Source organism: Pongo abelii, chromosome 8, assembly GCF_028885655.2.
Source record: "Pongo abelii isolate AG06213 chromosome 8, NHGRI_mPonAbe1-v2.0_pri, whole genome shotgun sequence".
Lineage (NCBI taxonomy): Eukaryota > Metazoa > Chordata > Mammalia > Primates > Hominidae > Pongo > Pongo abelii.
The window spans coordinates 108,419,976-108,441,778 of record NC_071993.2 but is presented as its reverse complement, the minus strand read 5'-3'; the positions used below and the strand labels follow the sequence as shown (position 1 = coordinate 108,441,778).

Here is a 21,803-nt window from a genome sequence, read left to right as displayed (position 1 = left end):
ATATGTATAATGAAATATTACATATCAATAACAAATTATAACTATATATAACAATATAAATGACTCTCAAAAACAGTGAAATAATTCAGACAGTAAAAAAAATACTATATGGTTCCATTTACATGAGGCTCAAAACCAGGCAGAACTAATGTATGGTGTTACAAGTGAGGATAATGTTTACCCTTGGAAGGGTAGTGACTTACAGAGGGTAGTAGTGGGCTCCAGTAACGGTCTTTTTATTTCTCTTTTCCTATTAAAATCTGGGTGGATGTGAACTTAATTTGGAATTTTTAAAAAATAAAAATAAAATCTGATGGTAATCACACAGGTATGTTCACTTCGTGAAAATTCACTATGATTATATTCACAAAAAGGGCAATAAGGATTAACACAGTTCTGTTTGGCTATAGATAGACTGTCCTAGCCCTTATTTTCAGATATAAAGGAAACAGGGACTTCTAATAAAAAAGATTTAAATTTTTGCCACAGAAGAGCCTGAGACTATATCTTCACTTGCAAACCTATGGCCACATACAGACAATTGTTCCCATATGCCGCCACTCTGAACAAGGTTAGAGCTCCCTCTAGCACTTTTAACTAAGGAAACACCACAGGCCCTTACAGAGCTGACACAGTTTGGTGCTGCCCACAGTTAAATGCAATATGGTGATTTTTATTTTTAATTTGCTTTAATTGTTGCTATGATATGAATAATTAATAGGCTGCCTATGCCAGTTTTGTAAAGTTCACAGCACAGAAAGCCAGGAGAGAAATACCTACTTAGAAAGGAGGCTTAAAAATGGTTATAACTGCTATAATATTAGATAATTCAGAATATTTATTCATGGTTTGTGGCAACATTATGTTCCACCAACAAAGCAACATGCTACCAAACACTTCCTACTAAAAAATCTTTCTGGTCTCATTTATTTTTCTCTTCATGGCTGTATAACCACTGTACCTGTAGTATTGTCTAAGAGTAAAGTGGGTCAGTATTAGGAGAACCCTGCTCTTTGGTGGAGGAAAATAGAAAGTTTTGGCTGTAAACACTTAACCTAGTTCCCTCCATTCCAAAACAAGTATTTATTAGCATTAAATAACCCCTGGACGACAGAGACCTTTTTCAACATAAAGCCTGTGTTCTCTTCCTATGCTTGTAAACTCCCTTTACCATTGACACTTTAAAACACTGAAAATTACGATGTCACTGCCTCCACACAACAATGTCTATTTCACATTTGAATATTATCAGAAAGTATAATTTAGATGTGATGTTGTAATCCTATGCAATCCAGACAGAATTTGGGCAGGTGTTAAAAGTTCAATAATTATACTACACAACTATTCTGGGAATGCAGCCAGAAATACAAGGGGCTTCATTTTTCATGGTTGGATTTCAAATCTTTCTCATCCTGAAAGAAACATGGCTTTTCTATATACTTGTTAAAATCAATACGTGTATAAAACCAGCTAATTAATAAGTTCCTTGAATCAAGGAGGGAAAATGAGAGAAAGAAAAAGAAGAAAATGCAGAGTCACCTTAAAAGTAAATTCATTTTAGGGAAGACAATTATGTCTTATTCAATATTCCGCATTCTCAAAATTAAGAAAATATTTTTTGAGTTATAGCAAACATTTCCTATCAACGTATTTATTTTAAAGCATATGGATCCCTCAAAAAGTATGTCTATAAAGTCAGCTTTAGCAATTTCCTAGAGAAACGGTTGCCATTTTGTTTTTTAGCATATGAAATGAAGAATAATATAAATCAGTATGACTTCCTCTCTTGTACTCTGGTTATGCACAAGCACTCTTCTGCCAAAGACAGTATACCTCTGACACCAGTCCTGGATCTTTCCTGCATGTGCAACAAAGCCAAGATGCCAATTTACCACCTTAGTTTGGTTTTGCATTATGTCTGCTGGTCACATTAACCTGGCCACATTCATTCTAAGAGCAGCTCAAACTAGGGGTGAAATGTTGTCTGAAAACAGTTATTCATTAACCTACTGATAGCCTCAATCAAGAGTTGTGTTTTTCCTAAGACAGTATTCACTACAGCTCCTCTTTCAATTCACCAAGTGAGTATCTGGTGGGAGCTGTATATCATGAACTAGAACAAGAACGACAGGGCTAAATTAACACAACAGAAAAGCTATTTGATGCTGCCCCTTGGTTTCTCCACTTCACTCTCTTTTGTGGCATCCAAAGGCTTCAGAATCCTGGCATTAATTAAGCCACAGTTTTATTACACACAATCAAAGCTTGAAAAGAAAAGCCTAACAGACAGTAAGAGATTACAAGGTTCAATTAACAGCTTTACTTTTTTGTGGCTGCTAATTGAGGCATTTTTAATTTTTATCATCTCATATGGAATGCTAAAAAGGAAAATACTATAAGTGCAAGAGAAGAACAACAAACCTAAGATGTATTACTCTATCATAATTTTATATAACCAATTTGCATACTTCTGCGATTTCCAAATCCTGGCTAGTTGTTAGTAAATTGTTAACATTCAACAGACACCACAGAGAATGTTTTAGATAATCCCCCCATTTGCTACATCTACCCTAATTTCTATGTATTAAAATTCACAAACACAGTGGTTTGAAAGCACAAGGCCATGGGGCCAGATGGTCTGGGTTCAAATTCCAGTGCTGCAACATACAGTATGACCTTGGGCAAATTACTTAATCTGAATTCTACTTCATTTGTGTGTAAACACAATGAGACTACTGTGATGATTTCAGTGAAAATGTATATGCCTACTACATCATAAACATTCAATAAATACCTGTAATGGTGCAAAAAGGCTGTCAAATTTGATGACAAAATCTTTGGATTTTAGTACTTTTTAAAAATTTTTTACTTTTTTTTTGTTTGAAGTCATTCACATTCAAATACATTTTGAGAATCTACCCGTGCAAGTGAAAATAAATCCTATACAAACTCTATAATAAGACCATTTAGCTTTGGATACAATTAGTCTTTTATAAATAACCTTTACTACACATTTTCTATTGAAGGAAAGCAGGGAGTAACTAACAATGAAACCTCCAACTTTAGAAGTTTCAAGGGCACTAAATAATACTAGTAATTTGCAATCAACAGCAACCTAAACTGCTGACTAAAAAATCAGTTTTATAAAATCTCACTTAGTACTTACCTTTATTGCATGTTATAATGTTATAATGTTGAGACAGTAGCTCCTCTAGTGTCCCAGGCTAGATGTATTCAAGTTTACATTAATTAGTACCTAAACCTTTGAAAAGCATACCATATCCACAAAACTATCACTGCAAATGGAATCTGCTATAATCTGGACACTCGTGGTATCTATACTCCATCTTTCATAAGAAAAAAATTAAAAATAGCTGTATTTTATGAATTCAATACATTTCAGAAACTACCTCGTCTCATTATCTAAAGAAAGGGTTAAAGAAAATGCCTTCAATCTATCAATTTTAAAGTCTAAAATGACAATATATTAATACTACAAAAATAAATATGGAGCAAGATTCATGGAAACAGATTTTTTTAAAAATCAGTAGAAAGTTCCGTAATTAAAATGTTAGATTTGTAAATACTATAATCACAAGAATAAGAGAAAAATATACAAGCTGAAAATGAACGTCACACATAGATGTAAATAAAAGCACTCTTTAGGTTGCCCATTAATCCACAAGTGGCATATTCATCTTATTTACAGTATTATACCCCCTGCCATGATATTCCATTACAGAGTCACGCTACAGACTCCATAGTTAACACTGCAGGAACCATTTCTTTTTAAACATGGTTTTCTCTCTATATTTCCCTTTTGGCTTGCTTCCACACTGAAACAAACAAACAAACCCAAAACTGTATAATTAAATTTCTTATGCTCTTAGATATTCCTAGAAAATGTGGATTAAATTAGAGAAGTGATGTTTGAGGTACAAAACATAAATTTATGTTCATTCTTCTAGAAATATTTTACTGTTCCTGCTTGTCATGGTCTTAGTGCTCCATGTTGAGCAAGTGCTTCTTACATACTTTTATGAGTCTGTGTGAAAAATTTATGCCACCCTTAACTGTCAAGCATTTCTAACCTTTCCATTAGAGAATACCCAGGGAGTTAAAAAAACAAAACAAAACAAAAAAAAACAACTACACATACACACAAAATAGTAATATTGGTGTTTGTCTGCTTTGTTTTCATTTGCTTTAAAAAAAACTATTTCTTCTAATCACTCATCCCTGTCCCAAGCCTTTTCTCTGAGACAGAGGATTTCAAGGTCCAGCTAAATTCTCATAACCTCATCATGTCTTCACAATCACCGAACCATCTAGAAGCATGAATCAAAATATAAAAATATTTACTGAAGTGTAATCAGACAGACCTGAAGCCTTAAGAAACTTTTTTTTTTTTTTTTAGATAGAGTCTTACTCTGTCACCCAGGCTGGAGTGCAGTGGCGTGATCTTGGCTCACTGCAACCTCTGCCTCCTGGGTTCAAGCAATTCTCCTGCCTCAGCCTCCTGAGTAGCTGGGCTTATAGGCACCTGCCACCACACCCAACTAATTTTTTTGTATTTTTAGTAGAAACGGGGTTTCAGCACATTGGCCAGGCTGGTTTTGAACTCCTGACCTCAGGTGTTCCTCCCACCTCAGCCTCCCAAAGTACTGGGATTACAAGTGCGAGCCACACCAGGCCAAGGGACACATTTTTAATTGACAAAATTAATAACCAAGTTTAAGTGGGAAAAACAAATGTGTTGGTATGAAAGGACTGCCAGTGCATGCTTACACTACAAATTGTGACACAGACAACAGGATAAGATCTGTATTCCGAAACAACTTCTAAAACAATTACTAAAGTAATTCACCACCCTGAACCAGTTGTCTAATATTATCTCGGTCATTTTATATACAAAACAATGTAATATGGAGCCAAGAAGTCATCTTAGATCCTTGAAAGATCTGTATACTATGTTAATAAGGCAGGTGACTATTTAAGCTGCATGGAATTACCGACTAGGTAACCCAGAAAAGAGAGAGTTCTTTTTTTTTTTTTTTTTTTGAGACAGTGTCTTGCTCCTTTACCCAGGCTGGAGTGCAGTGGCGTAATCTTGGCCCACTGCAACCTCTGCCTCCCAGGTTCAAGTGATTCTCCTTACCTCAGCCTCCTGAGTAGCTGGGACCACAGGTGCAGCCACCACATCCACCTAATTTTTGTATTTTTAGTAGAGACAGGGTTTCATCATGTTGGCCAGGCTGGTCTTGAACTCCTGACCTCAAGTGATCCGCCCACCTAGGCCTCCCAAAGTGCTGGGATTACAGGTGTGAGGCACCACACCCAGCCGAAAAGAGATAGTAAGTTTTCTGAATACACTACTTCTCTCAGTTCAGCCTGAACAAGATATTTATACAAGCAGCAAGAGATAGGAAGTGGAGAAAGACGAGAAAATAACGTTTGCTAGATGTCAAAGTGCTATACAAATCAAATGGAGAAAAGCTATAGGTGCTACACAATGCGACGGGGGAAGCATCCTGGTAGGAGAGGTGCAGAGGCCTCCAAATACTACCTGAAAGGCAATCTAGTGAGCAAGAACTCTGAAGTCAGATCTTAGTTCAAAACTTGACTCTATCATTTAAAGATGTGAAAATTTGGAAAAGGTTTAACTTATCTAAGCTTCTCGTTCCTCGTTTGTAAAGTGGGATCCTGTCCATCTCACCAGGTTCACATGAGAATCCAAATAAGTAACACACAGCTAGCACTATATAGTGCCTGAACACTGGGGCTCAATACATTTTAATGTATTCTCTCTCCTCCTCAAACTTCTGAGTAGTATAAAACTGAAAAGGAAGGAAGGAAGAAGAAAGGAAGGAAGGGAGGGAGGGAGTGAGGGAGGGAAGAAGAGAGGGAGGGAGGAAGGGAAGGAAAAGATCTTTCATCTTGAAGACACATGAAAAGAAAATGGACTTTTTCGATCTTTATATGGAAACACACCCTGAAAAAAAATGGGGGTGGGAGAGAAAACTTAGAATTATGATAACCTTTATAATAGATACAACTGGTCCCATGCATAAGAACTTTAATTAAGGGTGTACTGGGTAAGTGCCAAAGGACTAGACTAATGAAAATTTCTCCAAGGTGAACTTAATTGGAATTAGTAGACTTTAAGGTGACTTGTTAACTTTAGCTCTATTAGGAAATTAAAAGGGAGTTTCTTGGCCATTCAGCCAGTTGGACATTTTTGGGATTACAGTATAAACAAAAACAGATGCCTTCAAAAACAGGACGTCTATTTTAATGCTAATCTTAAGAAACAAATCTTTTAACAATGGGAACAAATATCGGCAGAAACACTAGTCAGATGAAACTTTCCTTTTAGGAAAAAGGAAAAAATACAATTTTATTTTCATAGAAACTTGGTATAGAGTAGAAGAGTCATTTAAATTCATAGCTCATTTCCCTCATAAGCTGAAGTCACGACGCAAGAATAAAATTTTACATGTATGGTTCCTGAGCTCATGGGTAGTAAAAGGTTCAAAAGGAAGGCTCAGGTTTCACAAGCTTTGTAAGCGATCTTTTTACACCATATGACTAAGAACATATTTATTCATGGAGAGCTTATGAACCTAGGCTTTTGAAACTGTCAAACGAGGGAGGAGAATATTTACACCCATAAAAAGCCACAAAAATCCATACAAGTATTAAGAATAAAAATCTCTCTTTCAGATTAAGGAATGCAGAAAAGGATCCGCAAAATAATAAGTGGACTTTAAATATTAATATGCACAGTAGCATCAGACTATTAAAGAGTTATCTGGGTTGCTTTTATTCTTGATTCTGGGAAAGAAAAAAAAAGAGTTGTCTGGGGGGAGTCCTAGATACTATTTGGTATTACATCACTGATTCTAAAATATTGGTACATACAAGTCTAAATGAATGTTTTCAGGAAAAGCTCACTATCACTCAAAATAAAACATGACAAAAAATCAGATTTCTGTTCTAACAGAATCCTAAGTTTTTTCAGGGAAGAGGGTAGGGAGATGGTACTAGGGGGAAGTGAGGTACTTTTGTACGATGAGTTTTATGTAGAGGCATAATATTAGAGACTTAAGTTTCTGTAAATGCAGTATCTCAGCACTGAAAGCCTAGACAGTTATACATATTATGATACATATAATCTACATTAGTTATAAATATTGTGAAAAAAAGTCCTATGAGAAAATATCACCTCATACCTAACCTAAATATTTCACACTAACTTTAGGCTCTTGCCTACCAATTCTGTACTCAGGTGGGTACCTGGTAACCAGCTTTTGCATATTAGTACTTCAAATAAATGCCTAATTATTAGTATCAAGAAAAAACTATTTTGTGTATCTTTGGAAGATATCTGAATTCATTTACATAGCCTATAACATATTACTTACTTTTATAGTATGCCACTAAGTCTAATATATAAAGACTAACACGCTGCAAATCATGATGGCCTCATATACTTTCCCAAAATTAAAGCCTTCCAAAGAGGTCTAGGAAACAGAAGCTGATTTGGCTCAGGAAATTTTGCTCATTTATGTCTTCTATAGCCTTATACCATTTGATTAACAAGGTTACAATTTTAGTATATCTGAGCTTTGAATGGATGAATCAGCCTTTAGTCTCAGTTAATACCTAGATTTTCTCCCTCTTTCTCCTATAAACATCTTACTTGATTGATATTCAGTTCTCAATTATATAAATTGAAATAACACAGCCCAACACTGAGAAGTCAATAGCACAGGTAATAGAAAAACAAAACAGCAAATTTCTAATAAACAGAATCAGGAAAGGAATATAATTTAAATATGCCATAGCTGGCTGCCTGGATTTTGCTCCTCTTTTAAATAACCCAAAGTGACAGAAATGCTCCAAACCAGAAAACTCTCATGTTACTTGCAAGGAAAACTCTAAATTGGAGTGATGAGGAGAGAGGAGGCTGACAAGGCAGAACTTTAAAAAATGTAATTCCTCTGGTTACCTGATTTTTAGAAAAATCAAGCCTAAAACCCAGAGTACAATGCCAAAGAAATTGCCAAAGAAAGAGGAGTCAAAATCAAATGACTCCTGACAGAATTAGTCTATAGATTATTAATATATCAACCATATTTGTGGCATTACTTTGGAAAGTAGGCAGTATTTCTTAAGCCTGCAACCAGCTCTAGAATGGAAAGATAATGGCTGTATACAGCAAGAAAAAAAGTAACATAAAACACAGATTTTTTTTTTCTTTCCTTTTCAGAAACTGAGCCTGGCATTGTGCAGCTGTGGTGCTGCCTTCATCATTCCCTCTGTTTCCACTCTTGCTAATTAAAAGGTTGATCACAGAACACTGTTCTTCTCATTAATTTCGGTGTTCCGATTGGGTAGGATCCCTGCTTACCCCACCTGATCTTTTCACACTGTTGAAGTTAATGTGACAGGAATCCAAAGATGGATTACCTGCTGCCATATTGCCCATCGCCTCCAATCAGGAGCTATCTGTGTAAACTGATTGTTCTAATTTGCTCTCATTATTTTTACAATATCAGGAGAAAATAACGCACACAGCTCACTGTCAAAGCCATGAAAATCAGCCATTAGTTAAACCCAGACACTGAGTGGCTTTATTAGAGGCACTGCAGTTTATTGATGTAGCTCCAGTCAAAGAAGGCTGCATTTGTTTCAGCAGAAGGAAATGTTTAAGACTGCAAGTAAGTATTTATTGTGGTAATACCCACAGCAACAGGATATTTTGAAAAATCCTGTTCTTCATACAGTTGGTTTTGACACAAATTATATAGCAATGAAGAAATGGGTTGGCATAAGAAAGTAGGTAACATTTAATAAACATTGAGTAGCATGAAAATCTATTAACTCAAATCCATAAGCAGGCTTCGCCTCCTATACCTTATATAATAAGCAACCCTATTCTGTGTCTACAAATGCTAATCAATTAATAAGGGTGATTTTATTTTGTCCCATATAACAACAAATTTTTTTCCAAAACAGAAATTTTATTACTTAGGAATCAAAATTATTTCTATAATGATCACACAAGTATAAATTTAAATACTATGTTCTTATAAAATGTAATGTTTCAATAAGATTGATTACTAATCCTAGTATCATATATATTCACAATATGTTTCAGAATGAGAAAATAAGCAGTGCAGCTAAGCAAACAAGCTGAGATTTAAACCCTTCAGTAAGTGACAGTTTCTTAAAGCAGAAGTCAGAACACCATAGAAAGGTCTGATATTCAGTGAGATAATATCTTTAAAAGATTTGTCCTGGTCATAAAGAATATATATTTTCATGTTGTAAAGAAAATGCTAACTCCAGAAGAAAACAGATTTAAACTTGGCATTTCTAGGCTTGTCTTGAGTATGACCATTTTATAAAAATGTTAGCTAAATGCTGCCTGAACAGCATTTTAGGGGGCTGGAAATGAAGGTATAAATAATAGAAACCGATGCCTTTTAAATAAAGGAATTTAACTAATTCACACACTCTTTTCCCCACCTCCCCTCTTTAGTATTAGGAGGAAACATGGCTTCCTCCTGTTTTCTTTCTACACTAAGATTCCTAGGTAATGTGAAGGCAAGAGTATACCCTTCTTGCTGTTCCCCTTTTAATGGCCACTTTTTTTTTTTCCCTGAGAAACGTGTGCCATGCTTTTCTCCTTAAAATTCCTGCACTAAAAGACTGCACCATACTGCACTCCGCAAAACGTGCTGATGGCGCCAATTACAAGCCCCCAGCCGAATGCTCCAGCCCCCACCATTCGGGCAGATTTATGCGGACTCTTGCCGACGTTATTACAAGTCAGAGTTTATTGGGAAATTGTTACATTATGCGGAGTGTCTAACAAATTGCTTATGCTGCTATAATTGGATTACAACAGCCGCTTGCTCCCACCGGTAAGATTAGGCAAGTAGGACTCCTGCCGATCTCTGAGCGTTAGCAGTAATTTTATTTGCCTTGCCTCTCTCTTTCCTAACAACATGCCTCTCTCCCTGCCAGCTGTCTGCTGAAAAGGCACAGGCTTGTTCCTTGGCCCTAACAATGCAATTACAGCCCCGCAGATCGCACTGTTTGTGCATTAAGTACAGAGCCAAAACGAGGCGAATTGATCGTTTGACTTTTGGAGAAGCCATGTGATCTCTCTGTGCGGGTGATCCGACATGCATCAGCAGGCAATACTGCAGTCAATTCTTGATGAAGAACTTTCTTCTTTCATCCCTCTTTCCCCCATCCTCTCCCTTTTCACTGAGGAAGACACTGACTGGGCTCATTTCATGCTAATCTAGATCAATCTACAAAGACAAGCTCGAGCTTATTAGCTCCCTGGCTAGACAGAAATATGAATAGGTTCTAGCATCTTGAAGTGCCTCAGTCAGATATATCAGTGGTTCCCAACAGCTGAACCGCTGCTATTTAAAAAAAAAAAAAAAAGGTTCATAGAGTTCACTGAAGAAATGTACAGAAACACGGTAGTTCAAAAGAACTACAGAAAGTTTCAGATTTGTAAAATAAAACTGCCTTGGAATGGCTTTGTTATAAGCTGTCTATATTCTGTCTATATTCAAGGGCCATCCAGAATCAGCACTAAAACCTGGGTCCTGCCTTTCTCTGCAGATCTGCTCTGCTGGAAGATGCTGATGGCCAACGTGCATAATCAATGCAGCTGGACTTCAGGCTTAAAAACAGCCAGTCTGATGCCCACTCGGGGCAAAGTTTTAAACACATTTTGTTGACAGCTTTCAGTTTCTTGTTTCTTTTTCTTGTATGTTTAACAATGTGTGCCGGTAGCAAGAAGACTGCACAAGCAATTACTCTTATTTTAGGGCATAATTCATAAAGATTCTGGGCTGGGGTCTGGACTTTTTTTTTTTAAATCTCTTTTTGGTTGAAAACGGTTTAAATTTTACCAACTTTAACACAGACCAAAATTCCTGTTTACACTTTCCTCAACCAATGGCATATGCTACTTAGGGTTCCTGAAGCTGATTACACAACAAATGTGCAGTCAATCTGCTGATCCGTTTTGGTGCCCCATGTCTGTATTTTTCTTAAACGGCATGCACATCTAGAAGAAAATGTATTCTTACATCCTTAATCTGACAAACACACAAACTCTTGTCTATAAGAGGGGTCCTGGCTTCTCTTATTAATGCAAAGTGAACTTGGAAAACTCATTTAACTATGTATATCTCTGTAACCCAATTAACACATTAAGCTCATATGAATATTAAGATTTTCAAAAAGAATATTACATCTGAAGTTCATTCCTGTCTTTTTGAAAGAGCAATAAGCCCAAGGTGTAACACATTATACTCCAGTTTTTCCAACCACATCAGCCTCAATGACAAGGTTATATCTTAGTATGTTCTCTGTAAAGCTAATGTTTAGACCTGACAAAGGCGCCTGTGTGAAGAACGGACCATATGACATGCTACTTGTGGAACAGTATCTTAAAGAAGCCTGTTAACATGTAGTTTAAAACTCAAAAGAAACTCTGAACAGCTGAAATGCCTTATAAATAGCACAGACCCAGAGGAAGTGCAAACGTCTGCATTGTGAATTGTAGATCTTAATTACCGACAATGGCTGGTACAGCAAGTAGCACGGAAAAAAAGTGAAACAGTTGCACTGTTCATGGTTGGCAATAATTCTTCAGGAAAATATTTACTATCAATCAGTTATGAGAAAAGGGACTCTGTGCTCGTAAAACAGCACGTTGCTTCTCATACCAGGACCATTTTGCTTCAGCATAATCTGAATTTAAACAGCTTGTTTCCTGCGGATATAATTTTGGAAATAAATAAAACAAGTCTTCTATCAAAATCTGGAGTGAGTGGAAAGGAACATCACATTTTTCTGTCTCAGTCAGTTTCAAACAGATTATTAGTCTCAAATAACAAAACAGTGACAACAACCAACAACAGCTAAAATACAGAACATCCACAAAGGGCTACTGAAGGGGTTTATTTCCCAAACATAAAGAGGAAAAACTTCTCTAATCTGGGCCAGGAATCTGGATAGATGTATTCAAACAATTCAATTTTAACTGCATGTATTTGTGTATCTGTGGGTGTGGGTAAGGGTAAATTAGGAAAAAAACCTAAGACCAAAATTTGCAGTAATAGTTTAATAAAGCCAATAGCAAGATAACATAAAAAAGTCATGCTTTTCAGCCTTCCAGTTAGTTTTCTTTACCAATTAAAAAAAATCATGAAGGTTGACAAGTAATAAGCACAATGTGATTATGGATTTTAAAGACTAAGTTGACTGTTAATAATGACTGTCCATTTAAAGCTACAATAAACACAGAGCTCATCATGCTCCAAACACAAATCTCATGAAACACAGGGCCATAACCAGGAGAAAGAATTCTGGAAAAAAAATAAAAAGGTATCTCAATGCCTCCAAATATTACTTGGATTAAGTTATAGTGATGAAATAGACTCTCCTTCATTTTTAGTTTTTTTTTTTGAGACTGAGTCTCGCTCTGTCACCCAGGCTGGAGTGCTGTGGCACGATCTTGGCTCACTGCAACCTCTGCCTCCCGGGTTCAAGCGATTCTCCTGCCTCAGCCTCCTGAGTAGCTGGGATTATAGGCGTGTGCCACCACGCCCAGCTAATTTTTATACTTTTAGTAGAGACAGGGTTTCACCATGTTGGTCGGGCTGGTCTCGAACTCCTGTCCTCGTGATCCACCCGTCTTGGCCTCCCAAAGTACTGGGATTACAGGCGTGAGCCACTGCGCCCGGCCATTTTTAGTTTTAAATTTTTTCTTAGGCCTCTTTCTTCAAGTTAAAGACTAACAAGATTATTGCCAACTTAGGGTGGTTGTAATTTGTTTTACAGCTTTGTTTCTTGTATTCTACAGAGGACTAATTGGTACCCTTCATATAGAGCTATCTATCGTAAGACTACAATATTTCTGGAAAAGAGTTACAATCAAGGTATTATAGGGGTCCAAACATAATACCATTGCTGCTTTTAGGGAAATAAATGGTATTAATGTCTTCTCTAAAACTTACATGAACCATATTCAATAATAAGGTTTTGGACTATAATTAGTATCTCTAGCCAAGCCAAAGTCACTCTTTGAACTAAAGGACAAAAATGGTTGATATCATAATATTATAGTTGTTCTCACATGGAAATGGTTACAGATTCAGGCCACAATGGAGTACAATCTGAATTAACAACAGACACTTGTACCAAGTTGAGAAAACACTGCAGCCATATCAATGCAGCAGATGAAACTATTCAGTTGAGGGCTAAAGGTGAAGAACAGGAAATAGGGACAATCTTGCAGACCAACAAAAATAATGACAAGTCATTCCATTCAAAGGTCAAGCAATAGAGGCCAATAGAAACAGTTGGCCAGGCGCGGCGGCTCACGCCTGTAATCCCAGCGCTTTGGGAGGCTGAGGCAGGTGGATCACGAGGTCAGGAGATCAAGACCATCCTGGCTAACGCGGTGAAACCCTGTCTCTACTAAAAATACAAAAAATTAGCCAGGCGTGGTGGCAGGCGCCTGTAGTCCCAGCTACTTGGGAGGCTGAGGCAGGAAAATGGCGCAAACCCGGGAGGTGGAGCTTGCAGTGAGCCGAGATCATGCCACTGCACTCCAGCCTGGGCGACAGAGCAAGACTCTGTCTCCAAAAAAAAAAAAAAAAAAAAAAAAAAAAAAAAAGAAACAGGGATCATGAGACACACAAAACACATGTAAATAAAAAAGAAAAAACTTGGCCAGGTGCAGTGGCTCACACCTGTAATCCCAGCACTTTGGGAGGCTGAGGCAGGGAGATCACCTGAGGTCAGAAGCTCAAGACCAGCCTGGCCAACATGGCGAAACCCTGTCTCTACTAAAAAATACAAAAATTAGCTTGTGGTGACACACTTCTGTAATCCCAGCCACTCGGGAGGCTGAGGCAGGAGAATGGCTTGAACCCAGGAGGTGGAGGTTGTAGTGAGCCAAGATGGCACCACTGCACTCCAGCCTGGGTGACAAAGTGAGACTCCATCTCGCAAAAAAAGGGAAAACCTTTTTCAGTATTCTCATGCTATGGGTACCTCACTGGAGACTGTTGCAAGAAAGAAAATTTTTCAGCTATGTGTTTTTATTTGACATTGACCAACTGATTATTTGGCTCAAATCTGAAGCAATGAACCAGAAGACAGGATGTGGGCCAATAAAAGGAACCAGTGATTTAACTAGGTTCCAATAGGAAATGATAGACATCATTATTAAATTAGATTATTTAAGAGGATGATGAAAAGATATAGGTGTCAGAATAATGTTAAAATAAGCAACAATGCAATGAGAAGGTCACCACTTGGGAGCAAGTGAAACACACTGATGAGCAGCCCCAAACTTACTTTCTCACTCAAGACCCAAAAGCATGGAAGAAATTACATAATTGTGCTAGATGGCAGAAGATTTTTAACCATGTACCAATAAAGCAGAGGGTGGGAGAAAAAAACAATAAAAAAAAAAACTCCACATCATATAGACACACACCAACCTATTTAGATTAGAGATCCTGGCTTACAAAGTATGGAGAAAACAAAAGGAACAGATGCTCACTTGGCCAGCTCTCAATGAAACTCATTAAAATCGTCACCCTGTCCTTGGATTGGTGCTCATGCTAAAATTTTACCTTATTTAGCCAGAAGTCACCCACTTGTGATGAAACTAAGAGCAGCATGGCCAAAAAAAAAAAAAAAAAGAAAGAAAGAAAGTATATTTTTAAAGGCCCAAATAACTGTGTATCCCTGTTTCCATGCACAAAAGCAGGATATAAAGTAGACTTGGGCTGGGTGCAGTGGCTCACGCTTGTAATCCCAACTCTTTGGCAGGCCTAGTGGGGAGGATCACTCAAGGCCAGGAGTTCGAGACCAGCCTAGGCAATACAGCGACACCTCATCTCTACAAAACAAAACAACTCTAAAAAACCAAAAACCAAAAATTAGCTGGGTGTGGTGGCATGCACCCATGTTCTCAGCTACTCGGGAGGCTGAGGCAGGAAGATCAGGGCTTGAGCCCAGGAGGTAAAGGCTGCATTGAGCTAGGATTGTGCCATTGCACTCTACCCTGGGCGACAGAGCAAGACCCTGTCTCTAAAAATAAAATAAAACAAAACAAAATAAAATAGGGTCAGTTAGCACTTGTTAGTTGTGACTAAATGACTGAAAAAATAAATATGTAATTTATAATTACATTTTGTAGCAAAATATTAACATATTTGAATTTAAGAGACATTTAACTGATGAACTCTACCTTTTTAAATTGTAATTTTAAATAAATTCTGGTATTTCTTATATGTATGATTTCAATGGTTATATTTTGTGTGATATATTTCCAGTTGATAGAGCAGGCCCAGAGACTACTGCATGTTTTAAGGAAAAATAAACAAAAACTCTGCTTTTGCTATGGTCTGAACGTTTGTGTTCTCCAAAATTCATGAACGCAGACCCCTTGTAAATGGGATTAGTGCCCTTATAAAAAAGAGACATCGGATATCTAGCTAGTCTCTTCTATCATGTGAGGATGCAGTGAGAAGGCACCATCTATGAGGCAGAGAGCAAGCCCTCACCAGACACTGAATCTGCTAGTGCTCTCATCTTGGACTTCTCAGCCCCTATAAGAAAAAAATTAGTTTTGTTTATAAGCCACCCAGCTTACAGTATTTTTGTTATAGCAGCCCACATGGACTAAGACAACTGTCATTAGCTTTTTGTAGCAAAGGATAGCAATGACATGACACCAGTCCTGGCTCTAATAATAATAGTAAGGAACTGAGGGCCTGGGTCTATAATAAAATAGGTTAAACTAAAATAGTTCAAGTTGGGAATGTTGTAACAGTAGCAAATCTATGAATAGATATAAAGGCAATATTTTTGCAGATAATTCAAGTAAAAGAAACAAAGCCCATACTTAATAGTACTTATTCCTAAAATGACTGACACTTGAATTTAAGTCAAAATTCCTCAGTAATTACAGATATTTGGAAAATGTGAGTTATGATAGATATAAAAAGCATCAGATCTCTAATATTTAAGATTAATTTTACTTCTAGGCTATAGAGATGACATATATACATGAAAAAGAGGTAACCCATAGACATGACTAAACATACTTGTCCATGTGGATCAAGATCATCAAAAGCAGCATTTCTAACATTAGCCACTCAATAAATAATAATAGTGATACAATAATTTGGTTGTCTATAGCATATTTCACAGTCCTTGCAATGATGTGATGTACTCTACAAATAACTGCATTTAAAAACCACAAACTTATCAAAACAATTGTACATTATCTTATACAAATCCTACTGATATGTGATAATCTACAACTAGTGTCAGGAACAAATGTGAATCAGTCTAAAAGGTGACCAGAATTCATAAGCAAAAGATTCTGTTGCAATTAAGAGGTGGAGAATCTAACTTGCAATCTGTTCTAGATAAAATGATGCCTGTTTGTATTTTTTTCTTAACTATATAATCCTATAATAATCCTTAAGCAATACTGAGTAAAGATGCCCACAGATATGGCACTGTTATGGTGTGGTATAATATACATTGATGAGCAATATTACTTACTTTGGCCACACAATTCTCAGTCTTCATAGCAGTGCTTGCTAAACATACTGTTTCTTGGTTTAAGCAGAGTCTGGCACAGCTGTTGTACGTCTGTAAAGAGAATTTGTTGGAAACAGGTTTTTAAAATATTGAAATACGGCCATATCCTGTTTTCAAATTCTGCTCTATTTCTCAAGTCAAAACACAAATAGATTTTATCTATAAATTAAGACTTCTGGGAACTGAGAGGTAAGTTAGAAAAGGAGGAGGGCAAAGATAGAGGCTACAAAAGCCACTGATGTGCCCATGAACAAGTATGTAAGCAGCAGTGGCTTCATTGTATTAATGATTAATGGAAGGTGGGGGTACTGATTATGTAGCATTTTAAAATGCAAATCTGAACAGCTTAGTTCTGTTTAGAACAGCAGTTACCGTTCTGAGAAAAGATTTATTTTTGTTGTTTTTCCTTCTAAACTTTCAAAACCATCAAGATTTGAAAGCAGTTAGAGGGCATGCTTCTTTTTTTTCCCCCCAGATGGAGTCTTGCTCTGTCGCCCAGGCTGGGGTGCACTGGCGTGATCTTGGCTCACTACAACCTCCGCCTCCGGGGTTCAAGCGATTCTCCTGCCTCAGCCTCCCACAGAGGACATGTTTCTTTCTCTTTTTTTTCTTTTCTTTTTTTTTTTTTTTTTTTTTTGAGATAGGGTCTTACTCTGTCACCCCAGCTGGAAATACAGCGGTGAGATCTTGGCTCTCTGCAATCTACGCCTCTGGGACTCAAGTGATCCTCTGGAGTAGGTGGGGGACTATAGGGACACGCTACCACGCCCAGCTAATTTTTTGTATTTTTTGTAGAGATGGGGTTTTGTCATGTTGCCTAAGCTGGTCTTGAACTCCTGAGCTCAAATGATCCTCCTGCCTCAGCCTTCTAATGTGCTGGGATTACAGAGACGAGCCATTGTGCTTAGCTGACATGTTTCTTATTCATAACAATAAATGAAAAAATTTTAAACTATCCAGAAAAAAAAATTATTTTAAAACCAATCATGAAATATTTTTATAAAAGAATCTCAGTACAAGCTTTGACTTTTGGCTTTAAAAAGAAAAAAGAAATAAACCAAAATTGAAAGAACATTGAAAAAAGATAAACCAACATTTACCTAATCTTTCTTTTTTTTTTTTGAGATGGAGTCTTGCTCTGTTGCCCAGGCTGGAGTGCAGTGGCACAATCTCGGCTCACTACAACCTCCGCCTCCCAGGTTCAAGCGATTCTCCCGCCTGAGTCTCCCGAGTAGCTGGGCTTACAGGCGCCTGCCACCACGCCCAGCTAATTTTTTGTATTTTTAGTAGAGATGGGGTTTCATCATGTTGGCCAGGCTGGTCTTGAACAACTGACCTCAGGTGACCCACCCACCTCAGCCTCCCAAAGTGCTGGGATTACAGGCATGAGCAGCCTCACTGGGCCTATCTAGACCTTAGAAGTTATCCCTTAAGTACATCTGGTAACGTTGAGGAGATAAAATAGAAAAATCAGGCCAGGTGCGGTGGCTCATAGCTGTAATCCTAACACTTTGAGAAGCCGAGGTGGGAAGATTGCCTGAGCTCAGGAGTTTGAGGCCACCCTGGGCAACATGGTAAAACATGGTAAAACCCTCTACTAAAATACAAAAAATTAGCCGGGCATGGTGGTGGGTGCCTGTAGTTCCAGCTACTCAGGAGGCTGAGGCACAAGAATAGCTTGAGCCCAGGAGATGGAGGTTGTAGTGAGCCGAGATCACGCCACTGCACTCCAGCCTGGGCAACAGAGCAAGACATTGTCTCCAAATAAAAATGAAAGAAAAAAATCACAGGAAATGGATTTTAAAAATTGGTGATAGCTGGGCACAGTGGCTCATGCCTGTGATCCCAGCACTTTGGGAGGCCGAGGCAGGGGAATCACTTGAGCCTAGGAGTTTGAGATCAGCCTGGGGAGCACAGCGAGGCCCTGTCTCTACCAAAAACAAAACAAAACATTGGTAATACTATAGTTATACTTTATGAAAAGCAAACTTATTAATTACTGGACAATATATTAACAGAAATGTTTCCTTTTAGTCTTAAGTTTTTACTGATGGTATAAATTATGTTTATCAAACTTTAGTGTGCATCAGAATCATCTGGAAGGAGGGCTTGTTAAAACACAGATCACGGTGGGGCCTGGTGGCTAACACCTGTAATCCCAGCACTTTGGGAGGCGAAGGCAGGAGGATCACTTGAGATCAGAAGTTTGAGACCAGCCTGGCCAACATGGTGAAACCCTGTCTCTACTAAAAATACAAAAAAAAAAATAAAAAAAATAAAAAAAATTAGCCAGGCGTGGTGGCGCGTGCCTGTAATCCCAGCTACTCGGGAGGCTGAGGCAGAAGAATCGCTTGAACCCGGGAGGCAGAGGCTGCAGTAAGCCTAGATCGTGCCACTGCACTCCAGCGTGGGTGACAGAGCAAGACTCTGTCTCAAAACAAAACAAACACAGATTGCTAGGTTCCATCCCCAGAACTTCTGAACATTTGCATTTTTAACAAGGCCCCAGTTGACATTAGTGCTGCTGATCCAGGAACACTCTTCGAGAACCATTGCTATAAATATTTGTGTTGGATTTAAGAAGAAAAATCTTAAGACACTCAAAACCAACAGTAAGAAAGAATTCAATTTTTTAACATTTTGAGATAATTTTAGATTTACAGAACAAGTACACAAACAGTAAAGTTCAAGCACAGTAGCTCATGCTTATAATCCCAGCACTTTGGGAGGTAGAGGCAGGAGGGTTACTTGAAACCAGGAGTTCCATACAAGCCCACATTTCTATTAAAAAAAAAAAAAATTAACTGGGCGTGGCAGCACAGGCCTGTAGTCCTGGCTACTCAGGAGGACTGACTGAGCCCAGGAGTTGAAGACTGCAGGGAGCTATGATTATGCCACTGCACTCCAGCCTAGGCAACAAATCAAGACACCATCTCTTTAAAAAAAGAAAGAAAGAAAAAGTAAAGATTTCCTATATACTTGTCACCCAGCTTCTCCATATGTTAATGTCTTACATAATCACAGAACATTTATCAAAACTAAGAAATTAATTTGGTACTATATAAAGTACAGAACTTACTCAGGTTTCACCAGTTTTTCCACTAACGTACTTTTTCTGTTCAGCATCTAATCTAGGATCCCACATGGCATTTATTTGTCATGTCTCTTAGGGCTCCTCTTATTTTCAACAATCCCTCAGTCTTTCCTTGTCTTTCATGACTGACACTGCTAAACAGCACTGATCAGTTCATCTACAGACTGTGCCTCAAGTTGGGTTTGTCTGATGTTTTCTCATGATCAGATTGAGGTTATTTTGGGGAAAGATACTTTAGAGGTGATGTGCCCTTCTCACTGCATCAAATCAGAAGGTATGTTGGTATTTCTGGTGATGTTAGCCTTGATTATATCGCTAAGGACATGTTTGCCAAGATTCTCCAGTATACACATTATTTTCCCCTTAGGAATTACTGAATATGTATATATATATGGCAAAATACTTGGAGACTATGCAAATATTCTGTTTCTACTTGCATCTCAGCTTGCTAATTTTAGCATCCATTGGGTGCTAATCATGCCTATGGTAATTTTTACTGTGTATTCTAATAGTGAATTTATTATTTTTGTTTTTCCTTCCACATTAACTGGAATTCTTCTGTAAGGAAAAGATGTGATTTCATCCCTCATTTATTTATTTACTCATTTGTTTATTTATATCAGCACGAACAGATATTTTAAAGAATCTGATTTTGGTCAACTATCATTCTTTCGAAAGAAAATAGATAAAATTTAAGAAAAATGGGGAAAATAGTAGAGATATGTAACTCCCCGTCGATATTATAAAGTCAGTTTTGTTTTTGTTTTTTTGTTTTGGATGGAGTCTCACTCTGTCTCCCAGGCTGGAGTGCAGTGGCGCAATCTCGGCTCACTGTAACCTGCACCTCCCAGGTTCAAGTGATTCTCCTGCCTCAGCCTACCAAGTAGCTGGGATTACAGACATGTGCCACCATGCCCGGCTAATTTTTGTATTTTTAGTAGAGACAGGGTTTTACCATGTTGGCCAGGCTGGTCTTGAACTCCTGACCTTAACTGATCTGCCTGCCTTGGCCTCCCAAAGTGCTGGGATTGCAGGCGTGAGCCACCACGCCCAGCTGTTTTTCTTTTAAACAGGCTAAACCTTAAAAAATTTACCAACTTGTTTTATTCTTATAATTTAAGTAAAAATTATTTCAAAATATATATGAAAAATAGAGCATTAGAAATTAGTGTACAGATTTAAATATTGGTGCATGTAAATTCTGGGCTCTAGGTTTGTTATTTCTTTTGGGTTGTCTAATTCCATAAAATTTACTATTCATACACACACAACATAAATATTTTTAAAATAAAATTCACTATGTTTTAAAGATAAATTTATGAAGTAATCAGTATTTGCTAAAAAAAATATAACCTGACTCAAAGAGTTCTGCTTCCAGTAATGGCAGAAATGTTTGTATCAGATTAACCCTCCTGCAGATAGGAAAAACATTTTAAAGCTACGTAAAGGCACTGGAGATTGACTTAAAATAGGCGGAAAATGGGGAAGGAGTGGCCTGATCTTGAAAGAAGAGAACCACACTGGGTGAGATGTGTGTTTATGTGCTTTTCCCCTGAAGGCACTCACGAGTCCACTTGGTGCAGGGTGACTAGAATTCAATCTGAAAGCCACAGTCTATTGGCTTGAGATATCAAGTGATAGAGTTCAAAATTGCCATAGTGGCTGGCAACAGAGAACAGAAATCCCAGAAATGAAAGAGAACCACAGGGGAAGGAGGAAGACTAAAAAATTACATATAAATTCCCCTCAAATCTATGGCTAACCCCCAAACTACATACATGAAGGGGAGATTCCAAGGATTTCAATGGAGACCAACAGCTGGAGGGTTGAAAGGCCTGTGCAGATAGATATTCCAGCTGCTGCTCATGAGGGGAGAAAGAGTTTAGAGTTTGACTTCTATCAAGTTAGAGGGACGTAATAACATCTTACGCTTTCCATTGAAAATTCAAAGAGACCATGAGTTTAGATTCAAGAGTATGTCTTAGGACTAAGGGCAAAACCAAAATACACCTGACCTTAACAAATACAAAACCAAGCC

General features: G+C 37.7%; 1 protein-coding gene across 18 annotated transcripts in view; it reads right to left on the bottom strand.

Moving 5' to 3' along the window:
* Positions 1 to 21,803, bottom strand: part of BTRC (beta-transducin repeat containing E3 ubiquitin protein ligase) — a 204,639-nt gene that overhangs the window by 60,785 nt on the left and 122,051 nt on the right. For 17 of the 18 annotated variants that reach the window (XM_009245710.3, XM_009245712.3, XM_009245713.3 and 14 more), the window contains 1 exon segment: positions 16,633 to 16,722. In XM_009245710.3, coding sequence (XP_009243985.1) covers positions 16,633 to 16,722 — 90 coding nt within the window. 18 annotated transcript variants of the gene reach the window in all.